The 22,123-nt window shown below is 42.3% G+C and overlaps 1 protein-coding gene across 1 annotated transcript in view; it reads right to left on the bottom strand.

Moving 5' to 3' along the window:
• The window catches only part of ablim3 (actin binding LIM protein family, member 3), a 44,329-nt gene extending 25,440 nt beyond the window's left edge, over window positions 1–18,889 (bottom strand). The window contains 2 exon segments of the mRNA XM_079352227.1: window positions 9,967–10,101; window positions 18,412–18,889. Of these exon segments, the coding sequence (XP_079208353.1) occupies window positions 9,967–10,101; window positions 18,412–18,424 (148 nt within the window). The 5' untranslated portion in view covers window positions 18,425–18,889.
• Window positions 18,890–22,123: the final 3,234 nt, after the last annotated feature.

Here is a 22,123-nt window from a genome sequence, read left to right as displayed (position 1 = left end):
GCAAAAGCATGATTATTACACAACGTGGACATGAAGTATAATCGATCGCCGCCTCCATTCCCGAGATATCCCAACGTGTTACGGCTGTACCTGAATGAAAAGACTCAAAATAAGCCACAAAGTCAGTAAATGGAGTCATGTCCTCTGGTTTGTCCTCCTATGTGCGGATGCAGCCTTGACTGTTTGTCCATTTTTTTTTGTGTGTGTTGTAAACTATGCACACTTCATCATCACGTACAGTACAGTCATACACGTGTTGTAGTACGGCGTTAAGAGGTAACCGAAGGACGGGGGGGCCATCGTGATGTGACATCACACTAATTATGTTACTTTTAAGTTTTACATAGTCCAAGGACTAGATGCTAAACTAAGCTAGCTTCATTAAAACTGACCTACTATCACACATCACAGGTGTCACTCTGCTCATCCTGTGCATGTACAAAACGTATCGTATTCCTTCAATGTCTCTTCCTGCACCACAGATCTACGATGGTAAAATAAAATAAAAGGTGGCGAACTCAACACGACACATTGGCACAGAAAACACAGAGAGCTGCAACCTTAATGATTTGTAAAACTGACTGCATTTCTGCAGATTTTAAAAGCCCTCTGGAGTCTTTAGGTCTTCATCTCGGGTGAAACAGGAGGTTGTGAATTGTCAGCAAGATCAGCTGCAAGTCGACGTTAGAACCAAAACACATGGAAACGAAAAATCCAATTCTTTCCAGATATTGGTAAATGATCTAAATGCACAAGACTGCACGTCTAGAACGGAACACCACAGAGTCCTAAAAGCCAAACCACCAACAGAAGTCTCTGCACGAAATGTGAGGAATATAATCGAAGTGAATGAAAATTGCTCATAATGACCTTAACAGTATCATGTGGACTGACATGCCAAAAACTCTCAAAAATTGAGACGGAGTTGTACTAAAGTAAATGAAGAAGTATAACTAAGATTCACTCTGCTATAGGAGGAATGAAGTTGTTTCAGTAACAACTACTCTGCTGACAAATGGCTTCCTCCCTGCCATGCTATATAGTCTGGAGCTGCTGCTATTTGTCTCCCTATAGCCACCAATTTTCAGTGGCTGAGAGTTCACACACACACACAGACACACGCACATAAACCCTTCAAAGGGGCTCATTTAATCTCAAGCTGTTTATGAGTGGAGCGTATTGACTTAATGGTGTAATAAAAGATCAATGGGCCCTCACTTAAAAACAAAACAATCTTAGCTCCCACAGGAGGATGGAAACACATAAATCCATCCCCGATGAGATGGCACTATATTTGTGTGTGTGTGTTTATGCAGAGCCTGGATGATGACATAGTACAGTGTGTTTGCTGAGATATAATGGATCTTTATCATTGCGACAGCTTATTGGCATCAAGGAAAGGTGACTGCAGAAGGGAAGATGTATGAGGGAAAGGCTTTGCTGAAACTTAAAAATAAACGCTTGATAAAAACGTGTGCATGTGCAGACCACATTTCCAGAACCGCTGTTGAGCTTCAAAAAGTGTCTCCACCGCCTTGAAAACCAGACTAACTCTGACCAGAAACCAAAATGACAGGCTATATGATGCCCTCTTGGAGGGGGATGGAAAAATAAAAATGTCCACATTATCTGAAGTCTTTGCTATGAAAAATGATCAGTTGCATGAATATGATAATACATTTGCTTTAATCTTCCAAAACTAGGTTGAAGGGAAAAACTGTGATTTCCTCTTTTCTGTCTCCACTGCTTCTCTTTCTCTTTTAAAATGACTTGCTTTCCAATCTGCAGCCAGATTGAATTTCAAATTACTGGAATCTGCTCAATTAGCTTAATGCACTTCATTAGCATACGGACGCCTGACCAAATCACAGCCGGCAGACTGAGTCTGCTCAGACCGGATTGGAGGGTCTCGCTGGATGGTTTACCTTTTCCAGCTAATCAAACTGTTTTCTTCTGACTGGACGATTGGCTGGATTCATTGCAAACGACGTCCTCCTTCCTCAGTTGCCATAGGAGACGTAAACCTTCCACAGTTGCCCTAGAGACAGCCAGGTCCCCAGGCTGAGCAGTGTGGTGCTGCTGGTGGCACATTTGTTTTGTTTGGTGATTGAACTGGTGGCTTTGAAAACAAAATTTGAGTTTGGATCCTGCTGTGATAGCATAAATCCTTTCGCTGAAACGTAAGAGCTGAAACCTCACTTACAGTTAATATAAAAAAAACCTCATTTATTTATTCTCAAAGTCATCATCTAACATATATTGTCTATGTTGATTACAAGCTGTCATAAGAACATAAGACTAGACGTTGACTAAGGGTGCTAAAGATTTATGCACTGAGTGTAGGTTAAGTTTTTGCAAATGCAGTCGCTAATTGTTGCAGTGTTTGTTCACTGAATTCAACAGTGTACAGTTTACCAGTACTTTTTTAACAATAAAACTCTGATTGCCACTCTCTACTATAAGAAATAATCTTAAAAAAATAGAGTATACACACACAAACAAATGATAAACAATTTATTTGTAATTTATTTAAACAACTTGCAGGTTTATTTTAGGCGACTGCCAAACAGTTTATTCTTGAAAGTTTAGCATTTTTTGTTTAAATGAACCTTTTATCAAAGGTGTAGTATGTACACTAAAATACACTAAAATATTTAACTCTGAAATATCTAAATTTATTCAAAATGAACTAAACCTATGTTATGTATATTTGTTGTTGTCTATACCTCTAATATTCCCACCAGAAAAGTCCATCATGCTACAATTTTAACAGAACGCAGACAGCTAGCATAACAGACATGTCTCAGGTCGGTTTTGACCATTTTTCTTGACTTTGGACAACTTGGAATTTGTTTGCAAGGGGTTGAGTGGAGGAGCAGCAGAGATTATCACTCCCGTGATTCCCCGTCAGCCTTTAAGTCATCTTTTGTTCTTGATTTAATTGCGAGCCCCCTGGTAGCGGAAATTGCAGTCTGTGGGTTTCATCTGGTTATAAAAATACACGTGTATGATGAATCAGAAGAATGAAGCAGGTAAATACATTAAATCCTCAACATTAATACTGACATAAATCACAAAAAACAAACTTCATTCACATGCGTTTCTGAGCACCTCAATAGATATGGTCCATTTTCTCGATCCCAGCTTACTTGCGAGCTCTCTACTCTTTCAGTTTTGCCTTTTAGGTTGCAACCACTAGTTTCAAACTAACTGCACATGTTGCAGATGGGGGCACAGCAGGTGGAGTTGGGTTAAAGATTGGTGCCTCTGCTGCTGTGTGGTTTAGCTTGGCTCTGAGAAGAAAGGCTTTGGTTGCACTCTCAAACTACTGTGCATATCCATTCCCACCCATAAAAAAGCAGACCAACACAGCCAGAGGAGAAAGGAACTCTTTAACTGTGTTTAACTGGCCTCTGGGGATGTATTTATATTCTTTAGTTTTGCGAAGAAAAAGAACTACAACAGTAGTTGTGTAGAATTCCTTATGTAATGACAAGTGTGTTTACTTAAAAAAAACTATAAATTATATATTTAAGACGAAGTCATATCATTAATTAGCTAGCTAGTTAGCCTATGTAATCGGCTTTGCAAAACTAAACTACATCAAAGACTTCATTTCATCAGTGTTCTCATTTCAGGATCTTGCTCCTGAATGGTGCCCTAATGAGGAAGATGCCTCTGTCTCATTCATATTTCTCCCATATTTTCCTTTTTGGCAACGCATGAAGTTTGCGTCTGAGGATCATAAGTCTTGTGATTAGTGGTTAGCATGTAGGCTGGTCTCTGCAGCTGTGGTCATTAGAACAGAACTGATTAGGCACCCTCAGGGGGTCTGTATGATTAGGTATTTATCTTCAGCCAACTGACGCAATTAAAATTCCCTTCTCAAAGTCGGCCCGGGCCGGAACCCCAAAATAGCGCCGGACCCCCACCCTGTGCACACACATACACCCCCCTGCCCAGCCTTTTCCCCTTCTCTGTCTTTTGCTTTCAAGACAGCATCCAAGTCTTTGTGGCTCTGAACACAAGGTCTTCATTTGATCTCAGTTTGCATCTTGATTTTTTACAACAAGACTCCAACCTTCCCTTTCTCTCTCCATGTGAATCTCCTTTGAGCTCATTATGCTACTGATAGGCCTTCATAATGTGCCATTAAGTCACTGGCCATGCCCATTCTTATTGTTTTACTGCTACTCTTCACATTATGCTGATTAAAAAGTATTTTTGTCAAGATAATAAACATCCACATTTCAGCAAAGAAGCATGTATGTAGCTGGGTAGTGACGCTTTCCAACAGGGGAGGTAATCACCGATTCACCTCCACATCTGTGCTGCCAACATAAGGCCCAGGCTCCTCATCCCTCCCCCCTGTCCCCTCGGATCAGAGCCCCTCTGACAGGACGAAACACTTCAAGAGTAAATAGTGTGTTTTCTCAAGTCGTGCCAAATCACAGGGTGAGAGAAGAGGAGGCCAGAACGACAGGAAGAGGAGCGAACAAAAGTCGACAAGCACACTGGAAGCTTTGTGGGACAGCACTTGGTGTTTTAAGCTAAATGCTAACAGTGACAATGCTAATATTCTGATGTTTGGCAAATATAGTGTTTATCATCAGCACTGAATACATCTTAAGCTTGATCATAAACCCAAGTTATTACTCTTCTTGACCATGGACTGCATCACAGGAGTGAAACTTCACTAGCGGAGGCTCAGGTATAGAAATAGCTTCAGTCTGTGCTTATTATTTATAAGCCAGTTAGAGAAAATGTTTCCCAGAAAAGAGGTTCTACTCTTGCTGAGTATCTCATCGGATATGCCGACTGAAAAAGAGAAGTATGATGGCTGAATGTATTACTTGAAGCTCCCACCTGACAAAATGCAAACGTTTTGAAATAAGGATGTATTAAGCCATCTATGACAAATGGAGATATTAGCTGGAGACAGCAATATAACTTTCCTTCAGGCTGTAGTGATTTATTTTGGGCAACTTTGTACACGGTCTAATGGGGATGACGCACAATTGTTGATTTGCATATTAACACCCACAGACGATGGTATTTGCAAATATTTCAGTCAGACAACTCACGTTTCAAAGTTTGTGTTTGGAGTCTAGGCTCCATCCTCATAACTGATATCTGTGGCGAAAAAGAAGAAAAAAAAAAAAAACAACCCTAACAGAAAACAGAAGTAGATGTGGTTTTAAAAAAGATGAGAGAGCGAGACAGCTGAAGGCTAAAGCGGAGAGAAATCATGCATGAGTGACAGGATTCCCCTAGAATTTGGCTGCGGTTGTCGATGGAGACAGATGGTTGCCCAGCGGAGTCCCTTCATACCAGCAGACCTGACCTGCTGATCAGACCTCCAGCCTTTAACCCTCCCAGGGCCAAGAAATGCTCAGCTGAGGGGAAAAGAGGTGTTACCAGGATCAACAAAGAATAAGATAAATATGGCTTTGATGAATATTTAAAAATACTGTAACCTGAAACAGCATGTTGTTGCACTGGTATGTTGTGTGTGTTTTACTCAACCACAGAAAAAAAAAGAGATGCTTCTGATCCTCCTTATCATTCAGAAATCAACGCGTCCCTGAGCCAGACTCTTGCCCACATAAGCGGCTCCACATTAATGCATAATGCACAGTTTTCACACATAAACACTTAGCAATATGCGGGGTGTGTGGAAATCCCTTTGAGACGGTGACGCTTCACAGAGACAAGCGGAGCAATAATCCCTGTCATCTATCCCAGATCCTGGAGAGTCGTCGGGGAAAAGCGCAGCTGCCTGCCGCGCTCCCTTCTCTCTCTCTCTCCACCCGGAATCTCTCCCTAGCAACCAGGCTTTGGCGTGGTGATTGGACCAGCGTACCAGCGGTTGCTATAGCTACAGGAAGCTCCCCTTTCTATGTAACCCCCAATTTTGTCAGCGCTATGTGTCTCTTTTTTTTTTTCTGTTTCTTCTCATAACCTCTCTTTGCTGTTTGTTTTATCCTTCCCCTCACGGTCCACTCCACTATCTGTCTCTCTCTCTCTCTCTCTCTCTTTCTGGCCCTCAGAGAGCAGCATGGCTGCACAGTGCAGACGGCTGATGATATTAACACAGAGGTTGAGTGAGGAGGGCTAATGGCATTCAAAGGGAAGCTGGACTGACTGAAACAGGTCGGCAGAGAGAAAGACAAAGACGCGGCGGTTTTACAAGAGCCAAGAGAACAGCGGCTCGATGGGAGCATTAGTCGAGCAGTCAAGTATTTATCTGAACTGTCGCTATAAATTTGCTATTCCCTTTATTGTTGTTTTATGAGGAAAAAAAGAACAAACAGTTTTGTCCGGGAAAATAAATAACTGCTGGGAGCAGCCTGGCAAAAGTATGAGTGTTTGCATCTGTCTCTGTCTCTGCTCGTATATTTGTGCCTGTGCCTCTGTGCTGCCTTCTTGTGAGTCGGCTGCACGGAAAACACGAGGGCATTTTAGCCCCTTTTCGCGCTTGATTTATGTTTGTGTTCGTCCTGCACTCGTGCCACTGACAGCCCCGCTGTTTCTCTTGGAATCTAAGAGTGCCAATTAAGCTCCGGAGCGGGGTAAATGTGGTCACTATGTCATTAGGCCAGTATGCACGAGTCAGCCCGTCTGCTGGTAATTCAACACCACGTCGTCCACACAGCACAGAGAGAAGTGCTACAAGATCCACATCATCCGCACATTCACGCACAGCCGCCCACTCTATTCTCTGTGTCTGGAGGTGATGCTGTAACCTGCAAGCTGGCTTTTGTCTTCGGCTTTTTCTCACACACTGCTTCCTTTAGCTGATCGCTCCTTTTTGCTGTTAGCGGCTGCTTTATAATAGGTTCAGATTATGGGTTAAACGCACATGATTAGTGATCAGATATTCTTTTGACTATAGCCGGATGAGAGGGATTGTGATACGGCAGCTTCCAGAAAATATTGTGGTTAGTTACAGTGAGCATAAAGAGATGGATGTATGATATTCTTAATGCTAAGTGAACGCAAGTGTCTGTCTGTATCATTGTGATCTAGTCAGGAGGGCAAAGTCAGCCCTTCTGAGGGAAAAGGAGACAGAAAGAATGACAGAAAATGAGAAAGAGGAGGTGGAAAAAAATGAGGAAATAACTATCATGTAAAGTCATGGTTTTGTGGTGGAAATGAAAGGGTTTAGGCAAACCAAACACAATTGGTCAAGGTCGATAAGCTCAGTACACACACTAATTTCTAAACAAAGAATGAAATCAAATGTTGAAACTCGCCCCAGTCACAGAGTTCATAAACACATCTGACAGATAAGGCGATTGGCTGCTGGTGGGGGGGATTGTCACTCTGGTGCGCTCAAATAATACAGTTTAGCCATTAGGCTCCAAATCGCACGGCCCGCATGCCAATGTCATCCTGTCCCAAGATGAGAAATTGATTTCATGCCTGGGTGACATCAGCAAAGAAAAGAAAGGGGGGAAGAAACGGGGGAGGAATACAGCAGAATGACGGAAGACATTTATGAAACGTGATCCTTAATCCTGCTACTACATTTGCAACCATTCAGCCTAAAAAGACATCTACATGAGAGTTGACTGGAAGCCGAGAATATAGACACAGACGAAAGAGAGTCCTTCATGAAGTTGATAAGAGCTTGCAACATGTCTGTGTGTGAAGGGGTTTTCACAGTTGAACAATAAATGCTTTAGTAAAGTGCTGGCTGTGCAGAGGCCCATACAGGATGTATTGTGGGCAGGGATGGGGCAGAGTCGAGCTGCACAATAGTTCCCCGTTGCCCCATGGGACGTGGAGAGCTCTCTGGAACATGAGAAGGGAGGGTTGTCTGATAGGTGCATTTAACATGATGCTCATCCATGACAGTTTTCCATTTACTGTAATGCTGCTGTGACTGAGAGGGGAAATGAAAAGGAAGAGGAGCACGAGAGGATCAGATGGGTATTACACTCAAGTGATGATGTAATGTTTAGGTGACAAAAAAAAACATGCCCCCCCATCCCCCCTCTTTTTTTTTTTTTTTGCTCGCTTCCTGAGATCACCCCCCTTTTTCTCTGGGGCATAGAATAGAGCCTCGCGATTGGTTAATAGCACCACAGAGATGCTGAGAATATCCACCAACCAGGGCCTGGGTGCCCCCTTCACACCGTTACCACAGCAACCCCTCACAACCACAGTGTGCGTGCGCACACGTGTAAGCATGTGCACGCTCACACACTCTTTGGTGGGTGGGTGAGTGCGTGTGTGTGTGTGTGTGTGTGTGTGTGTGTGTGTGTGTGTGTGCACTGTAAACATGTGAAACAACGAGCCTTCAATGAGTATATCTGCTGTGGAGACACACTCTGCTTCTAGCTCCCAACAACAGCTGCTGCAGAGCAGACCTATATATATATATATATATATATATATATATATATATATATATATATATATATCTGCATCTCACTGAGTCCATTTTTCTCTTGTAAATGTGTTAAAAGTTTCTCAACTTGTTTTAATCCATTTTGAAATGTATCATGCAATTTAAGGAATATTCTCAAAATAGGTAAACTTGGATATTTTACTTCGACATCAGACGAAAGGATGTCAAGAGAACTGCTGCTTAAGAAGTAATCATGAAGAAATCAATAATAAGAGACGAACAAATCTGTTCAAAAATGATTTGCAAAAAGTGAAAAATGAAACTTGTAAAAAGCAAAGTATTTTCACGCACAAACTATAATGTAGTGTTGTTACCGTCAGGTAAAACAAATACTCCTTAAGGTGTCCATGTTGCTTGTCCAATTTGCAAAAGGAAGTACCCCGTTTTCATATCCGTATAGCCTAGCTTGCGTGACTGCAGTCTGGCCACGCTGATCAGCACGTCCTGTGGCTAATACAAGAACGTCATACTGTACAAACCCAACTCCCAAAATACTGAACCATCTATTCAAGACCACTAGAAAGGATGATGGTGAGTGAGGAGAGGTAGAGATTTGCCAATAATAATGTATGATAAGTCAAATATATGACAGGCGTAGTAGTGACTGTGAGTAAACTTTTCATCTAAATCTATCAGGTGACTTTTTTTTTTTAAATCACCTTCAAATGCCAAATCAAACCCCCGACTGTTCTCACTCTCTAAAAGGAATTATTAACAGCAGCATAGCAAATCATGTTCCTCGTTTCTTTGATTAATTAACGTGTAGAAATATTTGACTATCAAAAAGCCTTTTGTGCTTTTGACTCTGCAAATGTTTAAGAGAACCGATTCATTTTTTCCAGTTTAGCTTGTTTTGTAATCTTTAATTTTTCATTCATCAGATCAACAGCCTCCTGTTGTTGCAAACTGCTTTGAGCCCAACATGTGAGAAAGACAGGAAATGGATCAAACCTTAAGTTAAACACGTGAGTTCGGTTTTTTTGTAGCATCTTCACCCATCTTGAGCTATAATCAATATTGGCCCATATTCTTACACTCTCCTTCAGACTTTTGGTGTTTCAGAACATTACAAGAGTTTATCACATGCTGCACTATCTTAGTTGCAAGAGGACATGAGGTTATGTCACAGCTGCATATCCTTTGTAGGCCAGCAGTGCTCACTTGTAGCATAGCAGAGCTGCTGGATTTAGTCTCATTAGACCACAACATACAAGCGTGGGGAAATCCTCTCCAAGTCGGCAGCGCAATAACAAGCTACCTTAGCAGGAGCCTAAGTCCCCTGCAAGGATCCTTCTCTGATCAAATCCAATCCCCCCCGTAGGCTAATAGTAGCACCCAGCATGTGCACTCTGAGATGGACGGGCGAGGGCATACAGTGCACGTTTGTCAGTGTGGGTGTGTGTTTCGAGGGCAATGACAAAGATAGATGACTTGTTTTGTAGTCTACTAGAATCATCTTGTTTAAGAACATTTATGAGCAGGTCCAGAGACTCTATAAAACATCCACGCCTGTTTGTCTGTAGTCACACCGTCAGGTTCCTATGCCTTACCGGTGCAGGTGAAACACTTGACATGAAAGTGAGTGTCTTGTACTCGAACCACCTCTCCTTTGCATACTTCCCGACATCGCTGGCACCGGATTGGTCCAGTGCTTCGTTCACCACTCGGAGAGCCTTGTTGATAAGCTGCAGAGGACAGAAAGACACATTTTAGTGTTCTACTTATATGTTCAACTTAAGTTCTTTGTACACTGTGGCTATGCTGTTACACTTTTCTAGCGCTCCACTCTTGTGCATACACTGCACACTGTTAAGACTATCATCATTAAGAGATGGATGAAGCTATGAGTTCCTTCTCACCATGGTAAACAGAAAACACTTATTATATCTAGTCATATCTAAGTTGAAAAGACAAAATCTGGGGTACAATTCATCCGCAAAAATGAAAATGGCTTTTGTTTCATTTATAACACCGTCTAACTTTCAAACACAATTTAAAGGCAACATTTCAGTTATAGACCTTTTATCAGGTTCATCCGGCAACCTTCATCATGTTGCCTGATTAAAGTCTAGTGCCGAAACGTTGCCATTAAATGTTGTTTGCACTTTAGAAAGTGTTAGGGATTTTCTCTATTTTATAGTTTCTGATGGACACATTGCTCTCTTACACACCTGTTTTTTAAAATAGAGGTGCAAAGTTGTTGGGTTTTTTGGGGGTTTTTTTCTGGTTGAAAGTCTTCAGAACAACCTTAAAAGCACTTTGTGGCCAAAATGAGTTCATAAAATGTGTTTAAGCAGCAGTCAGTAGTCAGAGAGTCACCAGCATTCTTATAGTAGCTGCTTTGCTAACATAGCCGCTTTGCTAACATATTGGGACTTACACTTATACAAGAAAAAAAGGGGTGCTGATATGAATGGTACTCCATTTATACTTCAAAAACAACTTTAACTATTACTGGAGCGCACATGAAATAAATCCAAAGACTGCTCTGAGAATGTTCAGGGTCGGACACGATGGTCATGAATGGATCCTACAGTTCACAAAAAGCTACTTCCCTGAAATGAAAGCTGGCTGGTTACCTGACTGCTGTGCTCTCCTTCCTGGTTTGAACAAATGATGAGGCTGAGGGTTGAGCTTAGCTTTCTGAAAGAGGACCATACCAAGTGCTCTGACAGCAGGGGGGGAATCTGTATTTCTTGTTGTTAACTTTAAGTCATTTTGTGTATAGTCCCCCCCGGTATGCTATTTTTGGTTTGGTCAGCTGGTTTTAATATCCCCCTCAGCTCTTATTTGACTGTTAAGTGAGGTTAACAGGTCTATTTCTACATGTATATTATAACTGAGTTTGTTTTTCTTACAACCTTGATCCTTTGGCCCTCGACAGTCCAGCAAGGTTGAACTGTGTATTGTAGGAATGTAAAGATTAATCATGAGGCAGTTAAAAATCAATTCAAAGGTGTTAAGGTTCAAATCGGTGCTGAGTCAAGGTAACATGGTGACAATTAACAACCGCCATGCGCGAAATGGGGGTAGATCTTCTGTTTGGTGGGTATATTTGAGATGGCTCAGTGCGGGTAAATGTTTCATCAAAACTATGCAATGCTTGTGCGTTTTAACTTTTAACTTGCTCCTCTCTTTGCTGTCATGACTGTGAGCATCATTGAGCACGCTGAGACACACCAACATACAGTTCAGCGCAAAAGCCCACAAACACACACACACATCCCCGTTCACCCAAACAGGTTGAAGAGCCAAAGAGATTACGAGGTGCATTGGTGTTTTCATGACAAAAAATTATTTTTTAATTTATCTCATTTTGTAAAACAAAAGGTGAGAGAATGATCCGACACAGATCTATGGAGCTCCTTAAATGACATCTGTGAAGGGCCCCTTCACCAACTCTTTCAGGGACCCAGTCGTTTCTGTGTGCAGACCTTGATGTAGCTCAGATCACTATATCTCAAAAGCCGGGGATAGAGTGTCCTAATGATATAATACTTTGGTATTAATTCAACTTCATAATGACTTTTAGCATTACACTCAAAGAAAGTGCTTTTCATATTCGAAGGTTTTTCAAACCATTTCGACTCCGACTGCACTCCAGACTGTACTGTGTGCAGCTCACGCAATAAGATCAGTGTGTAGCTCTGTCAACACTCCTTCTGAAGCTGTGAGGTCTGACACCTATGTAAGCTGGGTAAGCTCCAGGCTTCCTCTCCCACTGCCTCCACTTTTCACACAGTCATACAGGCTGACACACACACACACACGCGCGCGCACACAACCACACATCCACCGCTGCATCAGGTGACAAAGTGGAAGGATCCCCATGCCTCATTATCCATTCACTGGTCAAAGAGAGCTATGTCCCAGAGTCAGGAAATCAAAGTCTCTCACTTACAGACTTAACAGTAATGCAAATCACAAGCATGAAGGTCAAAATAATAAATTAATTAGATCTTGAATGAGTTTGGAAAATTAATTTATATAGGGCCTCTCCGGCTATTAGAGGCTCTTTAAAAGTCCATCTGGCTATAAACATCCGTCTGCATCCACAAGCAGAGATATCCGACCTCCAAATACGGAGCTGTGCCAGAACAGCTGCTTCCACATTCTCTCATTTTGCTCCATCTTCCTTAAGGAGCTTCTGAGTGGCCCTACACTCTGTGGAGGGTATAATGGAGGGGGGGGGGGGTTACCAGCTGGCCTCCCTGTCTACCTGAATAGCTCAGTGAAGGACTTTGCAGCTTCAGTCAGAGCGTATGTGCTGGCGTGACAGAGCCGCTGATTCCATTTCACTGGAAGAATCCCGAAGGACTCGCCGCACTTAAAAAGTCTGACAGACTCGCAGTCTTGCACGCTTGTAGCCCGAGCACCATTTGCATGCTCGGAAGATGACGACAGTGTACATGCTGCAGCAGCGGCATGTGTGCACCTGCGTGTGAGTGCGAGGACATATATGCTGCACATCGTTGGCTGCAAGAAGTGAAGTATGCTTGACTGTGGTTTATTTTTCCTGCACGGGACACGAGTGTGGTGGGGTGCTCGAAATATGCGAGCGTGATTAACTCTCAATCCTCAGTCTCCCACACTCAACTTCATTGTTTTGTTCACAATGCTGGCAGCACCGCTGGGACCAAATACTCTGACTGATAAGTGCCCAGCCAGGAGTTCAAATAAAGACAATCCCTTGGAAGGAGGTTGCTGTGCGTTTGTGTGCGAGACAAGGAAAAGGAAATCCATTTTGTAACCAAAGCAAATTAACAACACTGAGCCAATCAGGTGCGAGTGGGAGATTAAGGGGGCAATGTACGAGCATGCACCACGTTCTCACACACAGGACATTATTCACAGCGCTGACCTTCTGGAAACTGTCCAAAACAAACCTCTGGCACACTGTACCTGTTTTACAGGCGGTAAATTGTTAATGGCAGAGGCAAGGTACATAGCAAAGATTCCTTCTCATTAGTATGATTACATGAATGGAGACTGATGAGTTGAATGTGTAAAACAAAACAGCCGCACCTCGGAAGACAGTTCAGGTGAACAATCAGCTCAGGATCTGAAGCATAGTTATGTAACTGCATCAAATAGTGTCAGGGCGTTCATGCTTGTTGAAAGCAGTCAAGCTGTCCCCATCTAAACTCATTACGGCGCTCTCAGCCCTCCACGCCTCCTCCATGCTGAGGCGTTGAGTCATTCTTCTAATGATAGCCACCAGACTACAGGTGTAATCCACTAACTGTGAATCAGTGGCTCGGGAGAATACTGCCCCCGGCAGACAGGTGATGAGAACAGAGCCAGGGTCAGAGAGGCTGAAAAGTGTCCTCCGGGGGGATGGAGACGCTGCTGCTATTTCTGCCCCTGACCTGAAAGCCCCGGGGAACAACACGCCGGGAGCTCAGTCACAGGGAATGCTGGGAGATCAGGAGTGAGGAACCAATGACAAGAACTGCTAATACCGTGTCTATCAGCATTCATTCATACGAGTCAAATGTGCTGGTTCGAAACCTTTCTGGTTTTTTTTTGTTATACTTCAGTCTTACATGCTCATCAGTTGCATCGTTTTCTTTCTCTAACTTGAAATCAGGATCCAGTAAGCACCAACTGCTGACCTCAGACGTGTTTGAAACTTGTCTGAGTGAGTTCTGTCACACCAAGCTCCAACTTCATGTCAGGTTAAATCTTCATAAGCTTCTGTCTCCAACCAAAGATGAGAAAAAGTCTCTGAAAAAATCATGAAGGGACAATTAAAGTTGCTAAAGGACTCATTATTATTTAAAAAAGACTGCTGCGCACACACTTTAAAGTCTGCACAAGTGTCTCCAATGATGCCCAAAGTGGATTATTAATTAAGTGATGTTATTGGAATTGATTGGAAAAGAGTGTGACTGACAGTGTGTTTAGTGTCTGTCAATAGGTGTCAATGTGTCTGTTAAGGAGGGGGGGGGCTTGAAAATAATGTCATCCGCCAAAGGGGGGCCCGGCAGAAAAAGGTTGATGAATCGCTGTAAGCAATCCAACACAGCCGATGATCAGATGTTCTGTCTTCCTGCCTCCGCCCCACCTTCCCTCTATCAGCCCTCGTCTCTGTCAGGACCTTGACCTGGAGCATCCATCAGAGCAATGATAATGTCCAGTGGTATCACAAACATACAGCCACTCAGCAGAGAGAGAGAGAGAGAGAGAGAGAGAGAGAGAGAGAGAGAGAGAGAGGTCAGACTGCTTCTGACACTGTGAATGATCACTCAATCCCTCCACAAGTCAAGGTCACAAAGACAGAAACCTTGAAGACGCATCATACAATCTAAGCACCATGTGCAGTTTGAGCTGAATGAATCATGACATCATTCTATTCCCTCAAATAACATTTCAAAAGGTTATAGTGAGGCTTTTAGATGAATGGCATCTGAGAGTTTCTTTTTTTTTCCACAGTCTATTATTTTCTTTTCCACTAGGTCATTAGAAATCAGCCAAAGCTCCAAACAAACGAGAAATTCATGTGTGCAAGCCCAGCGTCTGTGTTTGCATCCGTGCATCTTTGTCTCCCACCTTTGTCCTCTGTGTGATTGAACTGAGGCGTCTGGCAGCAGGAGTGATAAATGCTTTTGGCTCTGGTTTGGACTGCTCACCAGATGAGGCAGAAGAGCAGGAATCATATATGATACAGCTTCCTCCCTCCCTGTGTGCACACTGTCCGACGTGTTCCTCCCATAAAAGAAAAAAAAAAAAAACTTGACTGATGTCGAGAAAATATCCATCCGTGTATTTCCTTTCTAGAATAAACAATGAAACAGTCGAAGTTCATTGGCTTGTCCTATCTATTCATCCACTTTTGTCCAGAGCACAGACTCCATACATTATGGACGCAGTCTCAGAGAAGTCACCCACTGGTTACTGAAGGGGAATTTTGAAGCCAAATAATTGTGGGGTCGCCATGTTGAAAAAAAAAAAAACCTTCACTCAGACAAAAGAGTGCAGTGTAAGATGTGTGTGTGACTACTGGGACTTTTGCAGTTTGCCTCAAGTGGACACTCAAGGAACTGCAGATTTTTAACGCTTCCACATTGGTCATATTTTTTCACGCTGAAGGTCGCCACTTGATACAGACCAAAGAAATGTATTAATTGTGTGTAATTTTCCTCGAAGACACTTTGTATTATTTGATTTTTTTGAATTACTGCAAACAATTTAACATTTTAAATAATTATCAAAGGTTCAGTTTTACATCTTTTGGCTCCAAATCCAAAAGCATGCAGAAAAAAATCTCCTGTAAAGCAAATCTCTCTGTTTCAAGACCTTTCTGACTTCAATTGAAATGTCTTAAAAGAGAGAGAATAAAAAGTGGTTAAATCCACTTACATTTTTCTTGCAGGTCTTTTGAAACATCTTTGAACACCTATTGCAATGAAATAATTTACAGACAGTTAAATCTTTTACAAGCACTTAATTCTGACGCGCTCACACAGACATAATTAACAGGCTGATATGTAGAAGCAACTTTACTGCCCAGGCTTTACATTTGCTCATCTTTTTTTCTGATTTCTTTTCATGTTTTTAGATGACATTAAAATGAGGACAAGCTGAACTGGTGAACTTTCAGCAAGGATTTCTATTCACTGTCAGAGGCCAGAACAAATCTATCATATGCCATAAATCCCACGTTTTTATTTTAGGTTGCATCTTGGATATGTTTTTTTTTGTTTGTTTGTTTTTAGTGAAGACACCCTGAGGATGAGTTTGTCTGATCCTTGAGAACTCAAGGAAAAGAGAGCGATGGGGAGCGGTGTCAGAGCTGTGATGTATGGCTCTGCGGATCCCTTAGGTCCCTGAGCTCAATGATCAGTATATTGATCAACATGTGTTTTATCACTCCCTGGAAACACTCAGACGTTGTGAACACTCTGTCTCAGAAACGTCCTTATATTTCAGTTCGGAGGGACATTATGTAAAAGTGACTCTTTGAGCTCGCTTCTTATTTCTTGGTTTTTCTGAGGGAACACATATCTTTAGAAACAAATGTCAAGGTCCTTACCACAAGCATCTTAACCTGCTGCACCCGCAGTCCTGACTTGTCTGCCAGCCAGGCAGAAAATAGGAGTCTGCCCACACACATACTTACATGAAGTTACACACACACACACACACACACACACACACCAAACCCAGTGACCATGAGAGATATAAGGCCTAGCAGATCAGGACAGACAGTCAGAGCTGTGTGTGTCATTACTCCGAGTGTGTGGATGTCCTCTGGGCTCTCACACCCAAAGCAGCAGAAAACAGTGTTCAGCCTAACAGGCCCATTCATGTCCGAAACCTTGAGAGAGTGGAGGGAGGAGGAGAGCATACGTTTGAGTGACTGGAGGGATGAGAGGATGAGAGGAGAAGAGGAGAGGAGACATGGTACATCCTCAGCTCTGAAGCCAGCTGGGTTGTTGTGCCTACAGCCAGACGACTGACACATGTCACACCACCATCTGCCTGCTGTGACACAAACACACGCACTCACAGTCGGGTCCTCTCACACGCAAACCACAGGTTGACATGTTGTTGACGTGTGTGTGTGTGTGTGTGTGTGTGTGTGTGTGTGTGTGTGTGTGTGTGTGTGTGTGTGTGTGTTTGTGCTCACTCCTGTTTGACCACATGCTTTTCTTAAAAAATCACAATAGAGGATTGTGACAGCCCTCCGCATGCTGTCCCCACGTGCCCCCCCCCCCCTCCTGTCACCTGAGAACAGGCATTACTAAGCTTAACAAAAGAATTCTGCTCATTTCTCTGTAAGCGAGGAGCTGAAACACCTTTCCTGGCATGCATGTCTCAGCACAGCACTGGATAGGCTCGGTACCAGGCGGTTAAAAGCAGTGGATGAATAATGTAGGGCCACACAATGACAGGCCAGATTATGAATGATGCAGTCATCAACGGTTCCTTATGTAGACACGGAGGAGAGGGGGAAGGAGGACAGGAAGCAATTGACACCTACAGTTCAAAAGAGCACATGCTTCAAACGGCCGCACTGACAGCTGAGGGAAAGATGGGAATTTTCTTCTTCTTTTTTTTTTTTTTTTTGTTGCAGTGGTCTTCATGGTTAAGCATTATCTTGCAAACAAAGCTAAGGCAAGCTCACATGCACAACCACAGCTGATCTGGCAGGCCCAAAGGGAAAGCTCTGATTCAGCTGACACAGGATCAGGGTCACAGTCAGCTGATACAAGGTCAGCTTAGCATCATAGCAGCCCCTGAGTCTACTGTAAGCATGACACAAGCCCTCAGGCTGTCACACTTGTTTGTCATGTGCTGCATCACACTGAGCTAAACTCCACCTGACCAGACCGGGGGGGGGGTCAGAGCGCAAAAAAAAAAAAAAAAAACTCCATGCTCGAGGGGGTTTCCTGCCCCTCCTGTAGACCAGGTAGAAGACAGGTGGGGTGGGTTGACAGCTGCGAGTCTGGCTGGTCTCCCCGGAGAGGACTAAAGTGCTAGTTGTGGTTCTGGAGGAAGGCGGGAGGATGACCACGAAGACAAGAAGAAGAAAGAATATAGTGACAGGAGAGAAACAGACTTTGGGGATGTCTGAGCAACAGCTGTTATGTGGATGAAGAATCTGAAAAATGCTCCTGTAAGGATGAACTCAGGGCAAATGCTATTTTGACCTCTACATATAATTAGCTCACGCCTCCTGTGTAAACCTCCTTGAAGTTAATTCTTAGAGCTAGGTGGATACTTCTTAGAGAGGCATTTGTCTCATGTATGCACATTACATTTCCTTGATAAAGCATTACATTTACATGTCATGTTGAGGTGGGTTGCAGTCAAATTTCAAGGGTTAAGCATGAAGTAAAATTAACTTGACACTGTTGTAGTCACTTCATAAAGACACAGACTACTATTCATGTACAAGTAGTTCAGTTTTCCCTCTGTTCTTTTCGTGTATTTGGGTCTTGTCTTTGAGCGTCAAGGAGCAGGGATAAAGCGCACAAGGAAGGACTTACCACTGGAACTCATGATGCCCAATGAGCTCTTATTTCAAACAAAACGCCCTCGTCGAGAACAATCCCATGAAGCGAGAGAAAATCTGCACACTGAACACTTTACTCCATCAAAAAAAAAAAAAAAAAAAAAAAGAATATCCAGAGAAAATGTATGATGCTTCTCACTCTCTCTCTCTCAACACTGCTCCCAGTCAATGTTCTGTCAATGTGCACAGAGCCAGAAATAGAAACGTCCTAAAAAAAAAATGTATAAAGTGATAATATGTCCAGTGTTTTTGTCAAAGCCTACTAAAGCTCCTGGTGTTGCTCGGTAGGATTTGCCGGTTGTGTTTGTTTTGTTTGCAGATAAACAGGCGTCAGTCACATCACAATGCTGCTCGGTCGGATTCCACCTTCACATTTTCGCTCCTCGTTGACTCCAGCTCCCTCGCGCTCTCCCTGCCCGTGTACCGCTGCTGCTGTCGTCGCCGCGCGCCTCTCAAACAAACTGTCACCACAGCAACAGCACACTTGTTCCGGCCCGCACTTTCAAAATAAAATAAAATAAAATCAATCTCATGACTGCCGGGAACCTCGTTGACGCGTTTAACAATTCAAAATGTAATGCAAATACATTCTCCTCAATCAAATCATGATTGAATAGATATCCATTTGTGCATTGGACAATTAGTTTTACATATTATAAAAATAATTTGATTTATCTAAGAAAAACCGAATTAACTTGTGTCGTTTATATTTCAGTAGGGACCGATGGAGCCCCTTTAAACCCTACTTATTTTTCAAGCGTCCTAAGTAGCCTAGATTTCAAGGACTACATGTTTTACACATATTAAAATAATTAAAATTATTTGCCATTGGTTTATATAAATTAATGCTGTTCAAATGTCAAACCCTGAGGGACAATTCTGCTCCGATAATTTATATAAACAAATATAAACATGAGTTTGTAGGAGCATGAACTTATGAGGCAGATACTCAGAGAAAACGATTAATGATAGCACTGTCCAATAATGATCTTCAGTAAGACAGGTCAAACAATAGTTAGCCAATTTGACGGATTTATGTAATATATATACATATATATATATATATATATATATACTATACTATACTATACTATAGTATGCTTTGATTTTCTGTGAAATTAAAAAATCGCGGTTTTTCCCGGTATCGCTCTGCGTGTGTGTTGGTGACTTTACAGCTCTCGCTCTCTCTTTTATCCTGGGTTAAGCGACGTCACTCTGAGCTGCTGTGAACGCTCAAGGGACCCTGTAGCCTACATCACACTGCAAGAAGTGGTGAATGTGTGAAAGTCACTATTCTTGGTCTCAGTTACTTTTTATGCAAGGTTATGGCTGAGATAGAAAATTTAAATATCTCACGCGCTTTAAATTAATTTCAGAATTCAAGTCATGCCAGCGTCGTTTAGAAGCTACAAAAAGTCCGATCTTTAAAAATCAGTAAAAAAAAAAAAATATTCAAACCATTTGATAGAAAGTCTCGAGAGGATTTACGGCTTGTGTGACCTGTTGGTTGCTGTGTTAGGTTGAGCTTGTTGCTAAAACTGTCATGACACCGCCCTCTTCTGGAAAGTCTACGTAAGCAAATTAGTTAATTGGATTATTTACGGTGGAGCTGGTGTTCAGGGGGGACAGGTTAATTGTCAATCTGCTGACAGAGATACCTGCTGTGAGTAGTTGCAGAAACAAAGTAATTGCATTAATTGGCGTGTAAAGTAATGCAGTAAGACATCACAGCTCACGCAACCTCTATCACTCTGTATAAATGGTAGGCAAGTTTATATGCACTCTGACACATTTATTTGTTTGCTTTTAATTGATTAACATTATAAAAGTGTGGAAAGATAAACATTTAACCCTCTTCTTTCCAGTGTCAGTCTTGGGAATCATCTTCAAAAGTTGGTCAAATGTTATTTGAAAAAGAAAAAGTTAATGACATGACCAAATAAAACATCCAGCTTAGAGAAGCGTAGAAAATAAATGTACTAATAATATAATAATCTTGTAATAATATGTTAGCATTCAACTTTAGAGGGTTGGGTCTGATCAAGCTCTTTATAATGTTTTGGTTATGTTTGACCCTTTGCACTATGTGTATATGAGTGCAGTTTTTTGTTGAGCTGTGTGTGTCCTGTTTTTATTAAAGTAACACTCGGCTTGCCCGGAGGAAGTGTTGTGACTGAAGCCGGGAGGAAACCAGACAATGGTGGGATGTAAGAGGCGCCACACATTCTCTCTATTTCTCCCTCTCTTCTTCTCCGCACACAGTCTTAACTTTTTAATTCTGAAGCTTAACGGTTGTACAAGATGTTCTCTCTTTGTCCTTTAATCTACTTTACCCCTAATAAAAGAGAGCTTTGTAGAAATACAGAGAAACTATTTAAATAATGAGAAACTGAAAGTTTGCCCTGCTCAGAAAGAGAGTATAATAATCATCTATTCATCATATCATCTATTTTCTGTACATAAACTTTAAATCATGATGTAATGAAACATTTTATTTGTTGTATTTCATGTTGCTTTAATTGTGAATGAAACACACTATACCTAGAGTCCAGTGATTTTAAAATCCTGGATTTTTTTCCAGTTTGCTACAGTTTACTGATCCATCCCAGGTCAAAGGTTAATGTGATCGCTATCAGTGTTATGGAGGAGAATGATTTACTTAAATTAATCGTTTTTATCAGAGTACTCGTGTGTGGTTTGGGTGTGACATTATGTAGGTGGGTGTCTGGCTTTAAGTGTGCCAGGTGCTGATTGTGTTGCTGTGTACAATATGTGCTTTTTGTGCTCCAAAGTGAGGGGGCAAAAAAACAGGAAGCTGCCATTCCAATACACTGTAGGCAGCGGGGCCGGCAGCCGTCAGGTCAACAGTCTGTTGTCACTGACTGTGAAGGCGCCAGTGCCCTCTGATCAACAGTCAAAGCAAACATCCCTTGTTTTGTACTTTATCATTACTGGAATAAACCTTGACACCGACGACCCCACGCTGTTCCGTCTGATTGAAATTAGCTCAGGCTCAGGCAAGTTAGCTCAAGCACACAGAGCAATATAAAACAGCAACACAGATCACAAGTTCTGCTTTTTTACAAACTGCTGAACACATGACGAAGACATGATTGAGTGATTTGGGTTTTTTCTCAGTCCTGATTTGTTGTCCCATTGTACAGCGGAATCATTCACTCAGTGTTTTCCTAATCGGGGTAAAGTGTTCCTTGTTTGTCAATCATAGTAATGCCACGTGTCCACTATCTTTGCAAGGATCAGTCGTGTGCTGCATTCCTCAGTAACCCTCTTTTGTCTGAACACACACACACACACACACGCACACACGCACGCACACACACACACACACACTGCAGTCTTGCATAGCAAATTGCATGGTCACATGTGCTGCACAGGGCTGATATTCTGTGTTCAGGGTGACTTTGGCATGGTGCACTGGGGGCTGGGGATACACAATCAGTCGCCGAGTTTATATTTAACTAGGCAGGCACAAATAAAAATGAAACCAAAGCAACCAAAGCAACACATGACTGGATGCAGTGTAAACTCCCCTTAAAGAGATAGAACCAGACATGAGGCAGAAAGTGACAATGTGACAGTAATAAACAGGTCACTATTTTGTGCCCTGTTTTTGCATAGTCACATAGTACATGCCGATAAATACTTCACACCTAAAGTACACTTTG

This window comes from Symphodus melops, assembly GCF_947650265.1.
Source record: "Symphodus melops genome assembly, chromosome: 9".
NCBI lineage: Eukaryota > Metazoa > Chordata > Actinopteri > Labriformes > Labridae > Symphodus > Symphodus melops.
This window is presented reverse-complemented; position numbering and strand designations above follow the sequence as displayed.